The sequence below is a fragment of the Culex quinquefasciatus genome, chromosome 1 (genome assembly GCF_015732765.1).
Source record: "Culex quinquefasciatus strain JHB chromosome 1, VPISU_Cqui_1.0_pri_paternal, whole genome shotgun sequence".
Classification (NCBI taxonomy): domain Eukaryota; kingdom Metazoa; phylum Arthropoda; class Insecta; order Diptera; family Culicidae; genus Culex; species Culex quinquefasciatus.
This window is the reverse complement of record NC_051861.1, coordinates 93,778,197-93,797,139: the sequence shown is the minus strand read 5'-3', so window position 1 is coordinate 93,797,139 and position 18,943 is coordinate 93,778,197. Positions and strand designations below refer to the sequence as shown.

General features: G+C 36.6%; 2 protein-coding genes across 2 annotated transcripts in view; both read left to right on the top strand.

The window, feature by feature from the left end:
* Positions 1-11,753, top strand: part of LOC6050694 (netrin-B) — a 151,815-nt gene extending 140,062 nt beyond the window's left edge. Inside the window, exons 5-7 of the mRNA XM_038248157.1 lie at positions 3,919-3,980; positions 10,370-10,655; positions 10,822-11,753. Coding sequence (XP_038104085.1) covers positions 3,919-3,980; positions 10,370-10,655; positions 10,822-10,969 — 496 coding nt within the window. The 3' untranslated portion in view covers positions 10,970-11,753. The remainder of the gene's footprint in view (positions 1-3,918; positions 3,981-10,369; positions 10,656-10,821) is intronic.
* A 1,016-nt stretch (positions 11,754-12,769) lies between these two features.
* LOC6053494 (NCK-interacting protein with SH3 domain) lies at positions 12,770-18,272 on the top strand. The gene is given in 9 exon segments (XM_038266624.1): positions 12,770-13,075; positions 13,156-13,340; positions 13,744-13,893; positions 14,050-14,146; positions 14,202-14,834; positions 14,837-15,358; positions 15,416-15,637; positions 16,143-16,315; positions 16,376-18,272. Coding segments are annotated over 9 exon segments (2,202 nt in total). The 5' UTR covers positions 12,770-13,047; the 3' UTR covers positions 16,568-18,272.
* Positions 18,273-18,943: the final 671 nt, after the last annotated feature.

Below are 18,943 nucleotides of genomic sequence, written 5' to 3'. Positions count from 1 at the left end.
GCCGGCTCTTTCTGTTTACGTTTTTGAAAGTTGCGCCAGATACGAAAACGCCCGGTTGCCACATTGCTTCAAATGAGAGTCTGCATGTTTTCTGGAAAAGTCTGTATCAGGTATATATTTTTTTCATAAACTTATTTTCATTATTACTTTGTAAATGTGAGGAAGGCACAACCCACTTTATGGTGGATTAAGAAACGTTTTTCATTAAGTCAATCCCGGCGGCGGCCGAGGCCAAAAACGACAGAGACAAAAATTTGACTGGGAGTGTTTGGGATTAAAATGTAATTACTTTCGAATTACTTGTTCATTTTGCGGGACGAATGTGCTTTATTTAGAAAGAAAAAAAAAACTGTGGAATGAGAATTTCCCGTTGGATGGTTTATGGGAAAACTCTTAAGCTGAATGAGATTTATTTGAAAACAGGTTCCCATTAGACTAATTGAAATAATTTCAAAGATTTCCAAACTAGACAATTTATTCTGGTAAAATTGATTGAGTTTAATTGCTTTTATTTTTTAACGTTGGTTCTTGATTTCCATTATTGTTATTTAAAATAAAATTCAGTTTGATTTCATTTTCTATAAATGCAAGCAAAGTTGCAAAATTCGAATTTCCTGTTTCGGGGAAATATTGTTCTTTAATTTACGCCATTAAAAAACGCCAATGACGACACACTGCAGAGAGTCCCTTTGTTTCCCACGTTAGAGTCCTTTCGAGTTTGCACAAAATATTGCGCGATCACATAATTTAATTTTATTATCTCTCACAAACGGGTGCCCACACACACCAACATATTCTCACTCACAAACACATAATTTCGCGCTGCTGCTGCAATATAACACATCATAAAGCACCGCACTCAATTTTAAGGGTGGTTTGCCCTATTATGGACCTCTCTTAATAATTAATTCAATTTTAAATCCAAATAAGAAGTAGTTTAAACATAATTTCAATAACCATATAAAAATTAATTATTAGAAATCTTTAAAAATCTTTAAAAAACATTAAAAATATAAAAACAAAAAAAAACGAAAAAAATTCAAAAATACTTCTAGACAAAAACTGACAGCACTTTGTTCTATACTGGTATTACCAAAGAAAGACAAATACGGAAAGAACTGCTTAAAATTCAATGGTGCAACCAACACCGAGATAATTGGCTCCTTTGGGGCCGATTCCAGACCACCCCCATCATAATCCACCTCCCACCATATTTATGATCACACGTGGTCGACTTCCCCGCCATCAAACCCTTAAGTCAAGCTACTAAAGCGCTCAAAACGTGCTAATACGGCACACACTCCCTCCCTCTCGAATTAAGGACAACGGATTTTTATCACTTGTTTGCCAAATCCACCCGAAATAGCCCTTAAAAACAATGGCCACCAGGGGCAGTGGCACCCTTTACGGTCGAGCCCCTCTTTTTTACGGGTGAGAGTTGTTTATTTGATGGGCTTGTCAATTAGGAAGGGGGTTTAGCGTGGGTAAGTTAGTGGACGGGCCATTTTGGGCCGCAGTTGTCGCATTATAATAAAGTTTTTTGTCTGGTTAATTGTGTTTGTTTTGGGTCGAAAATGGGTGCAAATCTTTACAACATGTTAGATAGCTTTTGACATTTAAGTTACAACATTCAAGAAATAATTAATTAAAACAGATCACACTTTATAGACTTTCCAAATTTAAAAAACTTTAAAAACTTTAAAAACTTTAAAAACAAACTTTATTACTTTGCTTTACAAAATTTCCTTGGCGTTCTTGATTGCATTAAAACTTACTAAAACTTTAACTTTAAAACTTTAAAACTTTAAAACTTTAAAACTTTAAAAACTTTAAAACTTTAACTTTAACTTTAAAACTTTAAAACTTTTAAAACTTTAAAACTTTAAAACTTTAAAACTTTAAAACTTTAAAACTTTAAAACTTTAAAACTTTAAAACTTTAACTTTAACCTTTAACTTTAAAACTTTAAAACTTTAAAAACTTTAAAACTTTAAAAACTTTAAAAACTTTAAAAACTTTAAAACTTTAAAAACTTAAAAACTTTAAAAACTTTAAAACTTTAAAACTTTAAAACTTTAAAAACTTTAAACTTTAAAACTTTAAAACTTTAAAACTTTAAAAACTTTAAAACTTTAAAACTTTAAAAACTTTAAAACTTTAAAACTTTAAAACTTTAAAACTTTAAAACTTTAAAACTTTAAAACTTTAAAACTTCAAAACTTTAAAAACTTTTAAAAACTTTAAAAACTTTAAAATTTTAAAACTTTAAAACTTTAAAACTTTAAAACTTTAAAACTTTAAAACTTAAAAACTTTAAAACTTTAAAACTTTAAAACTTAAAACTTTAAAACTTTAAAACTTTAAAACTTTAAAACTTAAACTTTAAAACATTAACATTAAACTTTAAACATTAAAACTTTAAAACTTTAAAACTTTGCTTTAATTTTTAAATTTAAACTTGTAAAACTGTAAATTAAATGTTAAATGTTAAATTGTTAAATTGTTAAATTGTTAAATTGTTAAATTGTTAAATTGTTAAATTGTTAAATTGTTAAATTGTTAAATTGTTAAATTGTTAAATTGTTAAATTGTTAAATTGTTAAATTGTTAAATTGTTAAATTGTTAAATTGTTAAATTGTTAAATTGTTAAATTGTTAAATTGTTTAATTGTTAAATTGTTAAATTGTTAAATTGTTAAATTGTTAAATTGTTAAATTGTTAAATTGTTAAATTGTTAAATTGTTAAATTGTTAAATTGTTAAATTGTTAAATTGTTAAATTGTTAAATTGTTAAATTTTAAATTGTTAAATTGTTAAATTGTTAAATTGTTAAATTGTTAAATTGTTAAATTGTTAAATTGTTAAATTGTTAAATTGTTAAATTGTTAAATTGTTAAATTGTTAAATTGTTAAATTGTTAAATTGTTAAATTGTTAAATTGTTAAATTGTTAAATTGTTAAATTGTTAAATTGTTAAATTGTTAAATTGTTAAATTGTTAAATTGTTAAATTGTTAAATTGTTAAATTGTTAAACTGTTAAATTGTTAAATTGTTAAACTGTTAAATTGTTAAACTGTTAAACTGTTAAATTGTTAAATTGTTAAATTGTTAAATTGTTAAATTGTTAAATTGTTAAATTGTTAAATTGTTAAATTGTTAAATTGTTAAATTGTTAAATTGTTAAATTGTTAAATTGTTAAATTGTTAAATTGTTAAATTGTTAAATTGTTAAATTGTTAAATTGTTAAATTGTTAAATTGTTAAATTGTTAAATTGTTAAATTGTTAAATTGTTAAATTGTTAAATTGTTAAATTGTTAAATTGTTAAATTGTTAAATTGTTAAATTGTTAAATTGTTAAGTTGTTAAATTTTTAAATTTTTAAATTGTTATTCGCATTTTGTGAACATTCTTCTCAATTTTTCTTTACAGGAAATAAAATGTGTACAAGTAGAATTCAAAATAAAACAATTAATCCAATTGAGACATATTATGTCTAAATATCGTAAAACCAGAAATATATTAATGCAATCAGAAAACAGAGCTGCAAATAAACAAATCCCGGGTCCCTGCACCGTAAAATCTTCCGTTTATACACTCGGAGCAAGACTTAATCCTATTTTAGCTCGTAAAAAAATCGTCAATCAACATCGTAAAGCAAATCGACAGTAAAAATTAATCCTCTTCCACGCGGATGCCAAAGTGCAAAACCCAACTTCCTTCCCACACACTGACTCACTCGGTTTCTCTCTTTTCCTTACCCTTTTCTCTCCCGATCTAACACTAATAAAACCGAACTTTGCCTTCAGTTTGCCTTCGACCAACATAGCCAAGAGGCTGAAGAAAGGCGACTTTCCGTAGCTGTACACGATTAAAAGTTTAATCACCGATTTCTTTGCTTCTCTTTTTTTGCAGAGTGGAAAGTGCAGAATCGGCACCAAGCGGCTAAATCTAAACAAGTTCTGCAAAAGAGATTACGGTAAGTGCATCAGCTGGCAAAGCTGTGGAAGCCACAGATTGTAGGAAGTATCACTTTGGGGTACACGCTTAGCAGAAGTAACTCATTTTCTAAATTTGACAGATCAGTTAGTTTTCATAAAAACCGAACCTACTCAAAATTGAGTAATGGGGCAGCTGTCAAATTTGAGTGGATTCTGAGTGAAATACACTAAAATCTGACTGATGCCTCATTTACTCATTCCTGATTTGGTTCGATTTTGTTGAAAACTCAATCATTTGAATTTAGAGTGTACAACCAGTTTCTAGAAATGCCAGGAATATCGCGATCGTACCACATATCAAATTTGACGTTCATTTGTCTATGGCCTCTCAAGATTCGCGGATTGATGCAGCCGCCTTCACTTCGTTTCTAGCCATAACGGCGTCCGGGGTGGAAAAAAAACAGTACCAGACTCTGTGTGACAAGTGGATTCCACGGAAGATCAACTTTTATGCCCTGCCATTTCGCCCGTGATTTCACGCGGATTAAGTGCAGTGTTGATTGTGATCTCCGAGGCCCCACGGACCGAAAAGAGAAAAAGTGGCAAATTGATTTTTTATGGCAAAGTTTCCTGTCCAAGTGACTCACGGCAATGAATTGGAGGACAAATATGAAGCTGGAGTGTTAATTTTGACAGGTTATAGCCAGGTGACAGATGAGGAGTACACACTAATCGAATAAATCTCATTTGAGAGTTACCAACCAACTCAGCTATGAATGTTCCGTCTTTAATAAGCGTGTATGTCACTTTGACAGTTACACGTTAAAAAATAACTTATAACTTTAGGTTCAAACTGAATCATTTGCTGCATGGGCTAAGAAGTATTGAGCTGTTTTCAAAGTTTAAATTGTATAATCAATAAACCAATTTGAACTCTTCAAATGTTTCAAATCCCTATATTCTAATGGATTTATGCAATCATCGAATCCTTAGAAGTACAAACTTTAAGCACATGATCCCTTTCTTCCTAGAACAAGAAATGTTTCCCCTTTACCGTTGTTCTTTCGCCAACACAATCGGAAAAGTTCTGTGCAGGAAAACAACCAAAACACAAACACATACTCACATCTGCAGCAAAGGGGTTTCCCTTCCAATGATTAATCATTCATGTGTGTGTGTGGGGGGGGGGTTGGAGTCTGGGAAAGCAACAGAAAAAAACACGAGGAAACCTGGGAAAGGAAAACATTTTCCAGTTTTTCATCCGTCCTTCCTTCCGCCGCGACCTTCCTTCGTCCGGAAGGATCTACTGCAAAAGTTTGCGCTCCTTTTTCTTCGGTTGTCCCCAACCGTGCCCGAGGCACCCCTTTGCCAAGCTCAACAACATTTTCAGGACGTAAGTGTTGTACTTTAGATGTACACACACACTCATGCTAAACAACGGTGAAAATCCTGTTGATGTGCCATGTTTTTGATAAAATATTACAAGTTGAGTTTTGCTCACCCTAGGAAAAGCTAAACAACATTTAGGAGAATTTTTCCTACATTTTTTTTAGTCTAAACTTGTTAGAATATTTTAATATGGCAACACTGTCTTTATTGACACTTCAAACGTCAATTTGACAGACGTCAACTTGACACCAGTGATGCCAGTTTTCAAATGCTTTAAAAAGCACAACTTTTCCCTAAATTCAGAACTCCTTTATCATCTTCCGATGAATTCCGTTCACAGAAGGCACTTGCCTCCGCTCAATAAAGCGATGCAGACGACCGGATGATGGACGATGGCGAACCCATGCTGCAAATGTACTTTTTTTTATTAAATTTTTGCCCATCCATATTTGTCGAACTGGACGCAAGAATCCTAAAAAAAAAGTTCGCTAGCCTAGAATATTCAAACCACCTCGGGCCCAATCCGGCCTCTCTCTAGTTTTCAAAATCGAAATTAATTTTTGATGGCACCCTGCGGGGACATTCACCCAACCTTGAACAAAGCAGGGTTGCCAAACTGGGCAGTGCCAACACTGGAACGAGGATTGAGCTGTCAAACGGCACTATAATGACAAACTGTCAAAGTGCCATAATGGCGAGCACGCACAAAGTAGACACTGGCAGCACTGCTGCAGCGTTTAGTGCACTTGCTGGAATTGCAAAATGGAGTTAGGCTGTTTGTTTTCTGCACCAACGGGGACTTTTCTAGTCAACAACAGAATCCGGAATGGTAGCGGTAATAGGCGCGGCGTGCCATGGAAAATGGAATGATAAATTAACTTTCCATAGTGCGTTTGTTTTGGGCGAAAAAGTAGTCTAGTATATTAAATGAAAACGTCATATCGGCATAGAAAACTCCTGAAACAAGGGTTGTTTTGAAAAGCACTCTAGTAATGATATCGTTACAAGATTTACATTTATTGAACACTATGGTGTCTTGAGTAATGCAGCAGGTGGTGTTGTGTACCCATTTTTTAAGTTAACTTTTTACACAGATAGTGAAATCCCCAACTATCCAATTTATAATTTTTAATATGTTTTAGGGGACAACAAAAGGCAATTTTTGAGTCACAAAGAAGCATGGTCGAATTTCACAAAGACTTTATGTTCGGGTTTTTTAAATTCAGGGGTCATTCTCTAATGCAAAATAAAATTTGCAATATAAAAGTACTTTACATATAAAATTTATTTCAAATAAAAACAAACATGTTTTTAGTTGTTTTTTTCTATAATGTCCATGTAAGTTCATTTCTAAAAAAAACATCAATTGACTGAGCAGTTCCCTACGAAATAGGTCGTTTTTCTTTAATTTTAATTTTTATATTTTTTTATCCGGCTGAAACTATTTTGGTGCCTTTGGTATGCCTACAAAAGCCATTTTCCATCATTAGTTTGTCCCTATAATTTTCCATACAAATTTTGCAGCTGTCCATACAAAAATGATTTGTAAAAATTCAAAAATCTGTATATTTTGATGGAATTTTTTTATCGATTTTGGTGTCTTCTGCAAAGTTTTAGGTATGGATAAGAACTACACTGAAAAAAATTAAACACGGTTAGAAAAAATTTGGTGATTTTTAATTTTTGTTACTAAAATTTGATTTGCAAAGAAATACTATTTTCAATTATTTATTATTTTTTATATGTTTCAGGGGATGTTCAAATGCCAACTTTTCAGAAACTTCCAGAATGTGCAAACAATTAATTTTAATTAATACAGATTTTGAAAAAAAAAACTGAAATATTAATCGCAAATTTTTTTCAATCGAATTTGCAAGTAAAAAGTACTTTAATAAAATTCAAGCTATAGCCATTTTTTGGTAACTTTTTTGAAAATAGTCGCAGTAATTCACTTTTAAAATTAATTCCCACTTTTGTTTTTTTTTTTTTTTTTTTTGATTGGCTGAGAAAACTATCTATATTTTGCTTTTTAAAACTTTCTTGATAGGACCCTTAGTTGCTGAGTTATTTCCATGCATAGGTTTAAAAACAGGAAAATTGATGTTTTCTAAGTCTCACCCAAACAATTCACCATTTTCTAATGTCGATATCTCAGCAACTAGTGATCCGATTTGCATTCGTGAAATTTTTTGGTCTTTCCGAAAACAATATTTTATTTTTTTTAAATTAGGACTAACATTTCAAAAGGACGTAATATTGAATGTTTAGCCCTTTAGAAATGTTAGTCTTGATTAAAAAAAATATTTTTTTTTCGAGAGATTGGAAAAATTCCAATTTGAACAATTGTTTTTGATTAAAAAAATAATACTTGAATTTTTAAAAGTTCATTTCCGAATTCATTTTTAAAACTGATATCTCCGTGATTTTTTTCCGTACATGTTTGTCCGTACTTCTCTGTGAATCAAAAATTGGTCACCTACAAACCTAAAAAAGTTAAAATATCAAAAAATAACGAATTCCTTTTGATCAGGGCGATTCGCCAAAATCCACACAAAAAACGGGATTTTTTTTTGTGTTTTTGGTGATTTTTTAAACGTTTCTCTTGTTCAATGAAAATCAATTGATTTTTTTTTTTTTAGCTGATTTGAAATTATATAAATAGTTTCCAGATGTTCTTTTGGTTATTTAAGCTATTAAAATATGTTTAAAGATTTAGTATCTTCAAAAATTTCGAATAATCACAGGTAAAGCATGCATTTCTAGCAAACAGTGTTTTTCCTAAATATTAAAAATATTAAAACATTGACAAACGGAAACTTGATTAACTTTTTATGCATGAATACTTTGATATTTTTTTAAGGATAAAGCTGTTCTAATGCGTCTCTTGATAAAAACAATGATTTGAACTAAAATTTAGGCCGTTGCAAATATTTTTCAAAGTTTTGCATATTAAAACACTTTTTTCATCCAAATGTTGAAACCTAGGCTTGTAATTTAAATTTTTATATTTTTTTTTATTTTTTTTTTTTTTTTTGGGTGTCAAATTCCTATTATTTTAGGTTCTAAGAAAGTTAAAGGGTGCAATTGGTTTTTTTTTCTCAGTATTATCCTCATCACCACCTACAATTTTGCTGAAGACTCATATCGATCAGGAAATCTCTTTTCATACAAAAAAAATTACCAAAATACTGTATTTTTTGATACTACTCATTTTTAATCATTTTCAACAAGGATAATAAACGACACATAACAATGAATGGCTTTCTACAAGACAAGATATCTTATGAATATTTAAATATTTTAATCATAAAACTCTTATGTTGTAAAATGTTGTATCAAATTTCAAAAATCTGAGTATAAAAAAATATAGTTTTTACGACTTCAGCATTTTATATCAAAAACAATCATTTTATCGTTGGATGCGAGACTACCCGACATAACATCATACATTGTCTAATTATATGATTTATCCATGTAATATTTCCCTCTATTCTCAAAAATTTATGTTGGTGCCTTCGGCAAAGCAGCTAAACTTTTTTTTAACCTATATTTCGCGCAAGCAGGGATGAAATAATCGCAAAAAATCATTTTCGATTGCGAACTTTCTTCACCCGCGAAAGAGAGGGGAGGCAAATCACGCAAAAGAAAATCGCTCCCTAAATACTCCAAGAAAATCAATCTGCTGATGATTTTTTGTGAATTTCCTTGTCAGCACCACTTAAAACTTTGTATTTCACTTTGTTTACACACATTGCCCATCTACAAAATGTGACAGGTCATGCAAGTGTAGTAGTGAAAAGAATGTTGCGCCGAATAATCAAGATGATGATTTTTTTTAGATTCCTTACACCGATTTTTTCGTGCGCGAGAGAGGAGATCTATGCTCCCTTCGGATTTTTTCTCTTGATGAACGTCCAATGATTTTTTTTGATGATGAATATTCCAGCGCTGCGAGAAATTGAATTTTTGTATGAACAATTTCTTTCTCAAAGAGTGCTAAATAAAAACTCTTATGATGAAGATCTTTCCATCGTTGCTAGCAAGCATTTGAAATTTATAACTTCATTTAGAAATATTTTTTTCAAGAGCCTTGACATTACGTCTTTTAGTAATCGCTAAGATAAATCTTTTTGAAATACGCTAATTTAAACACACAAATTGACCTAGACAGGTTTCATGCATCCTAAGTACGGACTCCGATCGCTATCGTAAATCGATTAGAGCATCACTGAGTGCATGTACCATAAATTACGCTCCACGATCCGCTTCTAAGCTTCTTAGTTTTGCTTCCTCATCATTCGACACGCCGCAGACTCTATATGGGTCCTCGCACCACCACAACAACAACATGGAAACGCGCCAATATGATTGAGAAATGAAAAGTTGCTTATTTATTCGGCTAAGCCGCTTAGGAAAATGGCCTGTGACTAATTTGTATTGCCCGGCCGTTTTACCTCTCCCTTCTTGGGTTGAGGAAATCGTCTAATGGATCGCTTACAAGCTGCAACACTTTGGCACGTTACAAAGAGGTGTAAATCGATTGTAAGCAACGGCTTAGTGCTAGACTAGTGCTAGTGGTTCATAACTTAAACTTAAACTTCTCGACACTTGAAGTTCGGAACAACTTTGGACGACTAATAAGATCATAACTCTTCCGCGCACAACAGCCATAAAATGATTTTATTAACCTCTCTCTCTCGCGACGCCGCAGCCCGGTAATAGCATTAAACTATCAACGGAAGGGCTTGGCTGGGCCTGGTGTCTGATGTGGCACAGATTTGCCAGCCGATTTACTTATCGCGTTGAGCACTTAACCTCTTAATAAGATTAAACCTTGGAGAGCATCACGGGCGATAAATCTACCTAGCCTAATTGAGCGGAGATGGTGCCGCGGATCACGTTTGGAATAAGTTTCTTATGAGGATAAATAATATTTGGATGTAATTTTTGTCAGAAAATTAAATAAGTTAAATAATGTATTCGACCTACAAAAATCCATAAATCTAAACAAAAAACTTGTTTTTCTTCTCTATTTTAGTAATAATGGCCAAAGTGACAGCAAAGGACACGAAGCCCGACAACGGAAACCTAAAAAGCAGCAGCAGCATCACCACAAACACAAACAGCCAGAACAGCTACAGCCACAGCAGCAGCGACGCAACGGCGGTGGTAAAGTTCACGCTAAGCGTCCAAAAGGTGTTCAAGCGGAGCCCCAGCCCCGGCAGCCCGCTGTCGGTAGCGCTGAGAAGGTCGTCCCAGCACGTAACCCTCGTCGTGGACGTCCAAGATCTCGAGTGCCGCTGCCCAAAAATTCGAGTGAATAAGTAAGGATGTTTTTGCGTTTGACATTTGACAGTTACGTTACCTTTCCGTTGATTGACATTGAGCGCCGCAAAGGTCAATCAACTGACAGGTAACGTAGAGCTGTGCCCTACAGCATCTGTCAAACTAAGCAGAAGAAGATTCTATCATGTTTCCCTCTCTTTACAGGTCCTATCTGATCCTGGGTCGGGACACCGAGGGACCACCGGGAGCGCTCGGCATCGGGCCGCGTTCGATCGTCATCGAATGGCGTGACGAATGGCACCGACGGCTAAGGAAATTTCAACGACAGGCAGTCCACACATGCCACCACTGATCACACAACAACGACGACGTCGACGAAGCAGACGAGATTTTGCAACAATAGTCGATTAAGATATATATTTATTGATTAAAGTAATAAATTATCGCTAAATTATGTAAGATCTGCGCTTTGCGATCCTTCCCAACCTACCGGAACAGGCCGGAATCTCCTTCGTACGCAAATGCTAAATAACCCCTTCCCTGTCGGTCCAGGGAACAGATTTATGGCAAGACTTGTCCAAGATTTATGCATCGATTCTGTTTTCCCACATGCGACGACGAAACACACGACGGTGATGTTCCACTACTAACATTCTTACCCTTCCCCTTACTTAGATCGTTTCCAAGTAGCCAAGGTAGCAGCAAATCTCAAGACGTTGTAAATCTCTCAAATGTATAACCTAACAAGCAACAAACATCTACTTGTATATCATTGCCAATCGTTACTTTTACCAGTCACACACACACTCTAGTAGTAGTAGTAGACGTAAGTTAGTACCTCTTATTACGGAAGGATATTTATGTGATTTGTTGATCGTTGAAGTTTCCTTAGCTCTCGTAGATGCCACTAGACTCGCTCCCTACAACACACTTCCTAACTAATTGTAGAACGCGCAAAAAGAATAATAATAAAAAAAACACGTGTCGCCATATCAAAGCAGTATTTTTTACCAGTTAAGAAAAATTCGTGTGATCATTAAATACTTAACAAAAAAAAAACTCACTCACTTTAAAACTGTAAGATACTTGATAAGCGGTATGTGAAAGAAACACAAAATAAACCATTTTGACGACAAGCTGAAGTTTTCATTCCCCCCTCTCCTGCAAAGTCCGAAAAAGTTATATCCTGAAACCTAATTACCGCGCTCCGCAACAGTATAACGTTACGCGCAGCGTTGGAGCAAAAGTTTTGTTTATCCTTCACCGCTCCGGCAAACACGGTCCAGGTGAGTTGCGAAACATCCGTTTGCAGGTGGTGCTAAATTGAAGCCGAGTTTCTGCTGCTGGTTAGGATGTGTTTAATGGCAACTTTTTTTTTGCACAGAGAGAAGCTCCTAATTTAATGACACCTTGCGTTTTAAATCCGCTTAATGCTATTGGATAAGCTTTGATCTAAAAAAAAGTTGAATTCTATGCTTAACGGATATCTTTCTCTAACACGGACGTAATAGTCGAGCAATGCAATTCAGCGTTGTTCAAACACCAGAACTCACGAAATTTTCCGTAATTTCATTATTCAGTCTGCATTATTCTACCATCAGAACTCACGAAAATCTCCGTCACTTCATTACTCAGTCAGCATTATTCAATCATCAGAACTCACAAAAATCTTCGTCGTTTCATTCTGTCAGCATCATTCTACGATTCTACCTTCAGAACTCACGAAAATCTCCGTCACTTCATTACTCAGTCAGCATTATTCAACCATCAGAACTCACGAAAATCTTCGTCATTTTCGAATTTCCACCTTACTGTGCTGCGTGTTCCACTCAACAATGTTTACATTGCCTCCAAACTGTCACATTGAATGTCCTCCTCATCGTGCTCGCTTCCAGATGGCAGCACCCAACGCTGAAAAAAGAGAAAACTCAACATTAGCACAAACATTTCAAGCAAACCCCCGCTCTCTCGAACGACCGTCCAAAGCGCACGAGAGACCAAAACACAGTACGGGTACATTGACATTTGCGCGCCTACTTGGGTGAACCGAGGAATTTTGGTTGTTTTCGAGTTGCAAAAATAAACAGAGCGCGCGCTCTCTCTCTCTTCGCAAAGATGACAGCAGAGGAAGCTGTGAATAACAACACACACAGCGAGAGTAGCACGCGAGAGCACAGCTACAATGTGTGCGGGACTTCCAAAGAGCACGGACGGGTTTGTCGGGTCGTCACTGTGCTGCGTGTGATATGGAGCCCCACTGAAGTGTGTCGCGCAGGGTGGGGTAGGTGTGTGAGGACCTCGTTACTTTTTTTCGCTATCCCAATTTTCGCGTGCAGGGTGAAGATTAAAGTTCGCACAAAAGGTCGTGACGAATGTGAGGAAGAATTGGGTAGATAGCTGGTCACACCGTCAGGAACTGCCGAGCCAACCATGGGTGACAATCTGCTGAACGAAGCTGGTAGGATCCGGGTCAGGCTCTACCCTGGAAAGAGGAAAAATCAATTATTTTTTCGCGTCTTGTTACAACCATTTTTGCAGAGAGCTTCGAGATGCTGAAGGCGCTGTACGACTTTACGGCCGTGTACCCGAAGACGATCAGCTTCGACGAGGGCGAGTACTTTATCCTGCACCAGACGAGTGCCCGCCAGCGGAACTGGTGGCAGGTGGTCAGCATGAAGGGCAACATCGGCTTCGTGCCGTCGAATTATGTCATGAAGCTCAAGGTAGATATCGCGAATATAGCGTAGAAAAACAGCAGCATGCGAGGGGACAAACATCGCAGAGAGCACGTACAAGGCCGAAAGTGGATAGTGGAAGAAAAATCAATATTTTACTGCATTTTAAATGAACCCCAAGTATCATCTTCAGATCAGTGGATGATAAGCGGCTGAGGGCGCTTCCGTCCGTCGGCAAGGCCACCCGGGCGTCGAGAGACGCCTCCTCAAAACTCTTCCACTTCCACGTTCCCTTTGCACGGTCGCGTAATAACGCTGTAAATATTTATATCCACGCCTTGTACAGCGCTACATAGCATTCTGCGGATGCTGTGTAAGCATATGCATTTACCCCCTTCTTCTAGAGGATTACCCTCTGACGTGCATAATCACACTGTAATGCTTCTTTCAGGTCGATCCAAACTTCCTCAACGGGTTCCTCGAGTCGAGCATCGAGTCGCTGCGAATGTCAACGGACAAGGAGATCAACGGCATCATCAATCGCGAGGAGCTCATCGATCGACTGGTCGAGAAACAGCGGAAAATCGAGAAGATGCTGAAGGTAATTATGCTAGTAGAACGACGACGCTGTCGATGAAAGTGCGGATGAGCGAGTGAGAGTGTGGCTACGATGCAAGAGAGGAATAGTTTAAAATAGGTTTCGGCCTGGTTTAGTTCCGGATGCGATCACGTGTTTATTTTGCGCTTTGTTTTGCAGTTCGAGAGTTCCGACAGTGATTCAGAACCGGTACCGGTGAAAATGGGCAACGGAAGTGTGAAGCATCTGGAGGATTACCCTTGCAACAACTGCACAGGTGAGTGCGATGTCTTGAGGATTTACGAGCATCCAGCTAACCTCAATCGTTTCAGAGCCCGTGTCTAGTCACAGCAGTGGGAGTGAACCTCCCCGATCACCAGTTGCGGTAAAGCACGAGAAGCTAACCAAAAAGTCACAGTCTAGTCCAGCGGTAGGAGTGGCCAACAGTGTTCCACAGTTTGTTCAGGAAAGCCCCAGCATGAGCGTCCTCTCGTCCAAGCTGAACCAGGACGAACCGCTGACGCCAACCGCGCAAGAAAACAGCGTCGTGTCGGAAGTGTCCGAAACGGAAACGACCAACACGGCCACCACAACGACGACAACCACGACGAGTGACGAAATCACGGCCATCTCACGGGGAGACGAAGAGATCGCCAAGACCGAACCAACGGCAGAACCGGAAGCACAAACCGATCACGAGATGGAGGCGGAAATCACCAACAACGACGACATGACCGCCAGCGAAAACGAACCGCAACCAAAGGAATCATCCGCTAAAGAACCTACCAGCGATCCGGACACGATCGCCGAGAGTCACAACCTGAACGACGTTCCGCTGTCGAAAATCGAACCCCAAGACGTGTATCAGGTGGTGGACGCGATCCGCACCAACACCAGCCTCAGCCATGAAATGGCTTGCGTTGCACTGCGCGTCGTACTCAGCGAGCTGGAACCGCTGCTTCCCAGCCGATCGTCAAGCACCTGGAACCGATAGCCGTGCACCTTACCGCCCCACTCGACGTTCCGGACGCCTTACTAGCTCAAACGCATGACGCCCAGCGGCTGCGCGTCATCTTCAACGGTCTGTCCGAGTGTAAAAACGACTCGGAACAGCGCACCTGGATGCTGCACGAAGACGAAGCCGACATCAGCCGGTACCTCAGCGAACTGATCAGCATCCTCACCCACGCCGACCCCAAAATCTGCCGCAACGAAATGGCCGTCGACCACTACCAAAGCGTCATCAACCTGGTCCTGTACTACCAGATGGAAACGCGCTGGTCCATCCGGAAACTGCTACTCGAGGCGTTCAAAGCCATGTGCCACCTGGACTACACCACCGTTGACATCCTGCTCGGCTCCGTACTCCCGCTGGAAATCGTCCAGGACATGATCTCCAACGCGCGCAACGTCGAAAAGCTGCAAGAACTCGCCAACATGCTCATCATCGTGTTCTCCATCGGCAGACGAATGCCCATCAACCAGCAAGGTAAACCCCCCAAAACCCCACTCAAAACCTCAATCTCAAACCTAATCTGCTTCGCAGAGCACCTCCGCTCGGACTTTATCATCTTCCTGCTGAACATCATCGAGACGCCGCCGGACACGGACGTGCACGGCGTGCTACCGGACACCATGATCAACCTGATCCTGTCCTTCAACCTGCAGTTTGACAACTTTACCGAGAACGTCGTGCTGGAAGCGATGGAGCAGATCAAGACGGCGAAAACTTTTACGGAGAAGATTCTGGTGCTGATCAACCGGGAAGGTAGGGCGGGCTTACCTTTTTGTGTTGCGTTGCAACGCGGGAGCTTTGTTTACAACTTCGGTGTTTTTTCACAGCTGGGACTTTTTAGCTTTATTGACTGACAAAACTTTTAATTTGTTGTAAACTGTTTCGGAAAACCACAAAATTCGTTCGTTTAATTTGTTCACAAATGACAGACTGGTTCTTTCATTTGATTACTCCATCCAAGCACGTGTTTTGAAGGTGTGACTGTTCCAAGATGCTACAAGAACGGTGTTGACAATGTCAAAAAACGTAACGCATGTGTCAACCAGGAAGATTTCAAGCAAAACAATGTAAATGGGCCAATGTAAAGTGTAAACCAAGAGTCTATCCTGTTTTGCTTGTTTTGTTTTGCTAGATTTATGTATTTTGTTGGTTTTGACTACTTTTTTTTACTAAAATTAGGGCGAATAATATTAATGTTACGAAATCTTCAGGCTCCTCTTTCAAACAATAATTACACGGTTATCCTTAAATTTTGCAGAGGATCCAGTACACACCTTGAAGCACACTCCAGCGCACATAAATCCGGTTCTGAAGATGCTAGTCGATCTGTTTTCGCGCCCGGAAACCGCTTCCATTTTCTACTCCAACGACCAGAGCGTCCTCATTGACATCCTGGTGCGCCAACTGTCGGACCTTTCCGCAGGAGAACCGGTAAGACTTGCCCAACCCAACTCTCAACCCAGCTTGCTAACCCGTTCCACCCCTCCCCAGATCCGCAAGTGGTACCTGGAGCTGTGCCGCAAGATTGTGCGCAACACCAGCTACGCGGACCACCAGCACCGTAAGCAGGACCTGATGAAGATCTTCACCCGGATCTTCTGCGAAGAGACCGAGTGCAGCGCCGGCGATCAGCAGATTGTGCGGGAGATCGCCAACGAGTTTCCGCAGATCTTCAAGGCGTGAAGCACTGCCAACAGCAGTCGCAAACGAGCAATACCGCAACAACCAGCCGTTCTGTTTCTTTCAGATGCCATTTCAGTTTCCGTCGTCAGAATGCAACTGTTCTGCTGATCAAACCAAAAAGACCCACGCATTTACCAGGCTTTTCCCAACGCTCCGCTGTCGTGTAACGGCAAAACGTCAAAATGGCGTTACACAGCGTTATGGCGCTTGAGCCCCACATGACACCTCTCTTCAATGTTGTTATAGATATTCAGAAATAGAACAAAAACAGTACGCAATTCAGTCCAGTTTTATCAAATTATAACTCGCATTCGCTTACACAGCAAGTGGAAGGCAGCAGCATTTTTTATCAACTAGAACAATAGACTATTTTGATAAAGAAAGAAAGAAAAACAGTTGTAATACAGGTTTTAACATTTGAGCAACACTTCGACATAACCTTATACGCAATAGATAGCAGAACACGTACAAATAGAAAGTAATACACGCGCCTCCTTTTTTCGCCGAAAGGATAACTAATTGTCACAACTTTCAAGCAATCTTCCTCCACACAAGCAAGCAAGTATACGCCACAGCACTGCGTCGCAAGCGAAAACAATTCTGGACTTCGGAAAACCTAACCTCCACGAACGAACCTACGAAAATACGGATTGGATTAGAAATTGTGGTTAAAAGTTTCAATTACATGCATTTGTTAGTTTCTGCAATTGGACTTCCGAAACGGAGCTTATAAATCTGAAAATTAAATGATATTTTTTCTAAAATAAAATTGTTCATACTTCAACTTGGTCTGTTAACAAAGCCAAATCATAGTTTATAAACTTCGTTTGCTTTACGAACAAAAACATACAAAGAAAGAAAAGATATTAAATATTTTTACTCCTACTGTAGTCATGTTGAATATGTACCTAAGTCAGAAAGAATAATCAAAATGGAGAAAAAACAAATCCTAAGCAAAAAAAAATGAGTCGTATGTGTTTGATTGTTGATATTAGTGATACCAATACTTTAATAAAAAATAAAAACCAAAAAATAAAACTGTGAATCGAAAGGAAAAATCTCCTCAATATTTCCTTGAAATGCCAAAATACATTTAATAAAACAAAAACGAAACAAATATCCATTTAAACGTGTCTGAACTTTGTAACTTTCAATTATAACGTTATGAACCTAGAAAACCGCAAACAAAACCAACACTAATAAATTACTTAGGTTAAAAGAAGCAAATCATTTTATACCCTATTGGCATTGTGAGCGAAAAAAAAGCAGATTTTGAAACCAAGTTTAAACTCGTGAGTAATAAATTTAAAGTGCAGAGCAAGGTTTTATGTAATAATAGTGAAACTTTAACAGTTGAGAGCAAATATTTAAAAACAGAAGAAGACAAATAGACAGCTATAATTATATTTTGGTAGGTTACAAACGCATTCAAAGTTTATAACGAAGAAAACGGCCATTAAGGCTAGCAAAAAACAAAGTGAAAGCAAAAATTAACGGAACAATGACTATAGAAATTTGAACAATGATTGGAAAGCTTGGCTAGAAATTTAAAAAAAAAAACGACTAAAAAGTCAACAGAACAGCAAAACAAGAAATGGAGAGAAAAAACACAGTTTCACACATGTTACACTATTGGTAAGCAAAACTTAAGATATTTGGAAAAAGTCAGTAAGACGAGTTGCGAAATAAATATGGTAATCTTAAATGCGTGTTTTGATTGACAACCAACTAGCTTTAATTTTTTGTATTTTTTGTATTTTTTGTAATTTTTGTATTTTTTGAAGTTTTTATAATTTTTGTAGTTTTTTGTAATTTTTGTAATTTTTGTAATTTTTGTAATTTTTGTAATTTTTGTAATTTTTGTAATTTTTGTAATTTTTGTAATTTTTGTAATTTTGTAATTTTGTAATTTTGTAATTTTGTAATTTTGTAATTTTTGTAATTTTGTAATTTTTGTAATTTTTGTAATTTTGTAATTTTGTAATTTTGTAATTTTTGTAATTTTGTAATTTTTGTAATTTTGTAATTTTTGAAATTTTGTAATTTTGTAATTTTGTAATTTTGTAATTTTAGTAATTTTTGTAATTTTTGTAATTTTGTAATTTTTGTAATTTTGAAATTTGTAATTTTTGTAATTTTTGTAATTTTGTAATTTTGTAATTTTTGTAATTTTGTAATTTTGTAATTTTGTAATTTTTGTAATTTTTGTAATTTTTGTAATTTTTGTAATTTTTGTAATTTTTGTAATTTTTGTAATTTTTGTAATTTTTGTAATTTTTGTAATTTTTGTAATTTTTGTAATTTTTGTATTTTTGTAAGTTTTGTAATTTTTGTAATTTTTGTAATTTTTGTAATTTTTGTAATTTTTGTAATTTT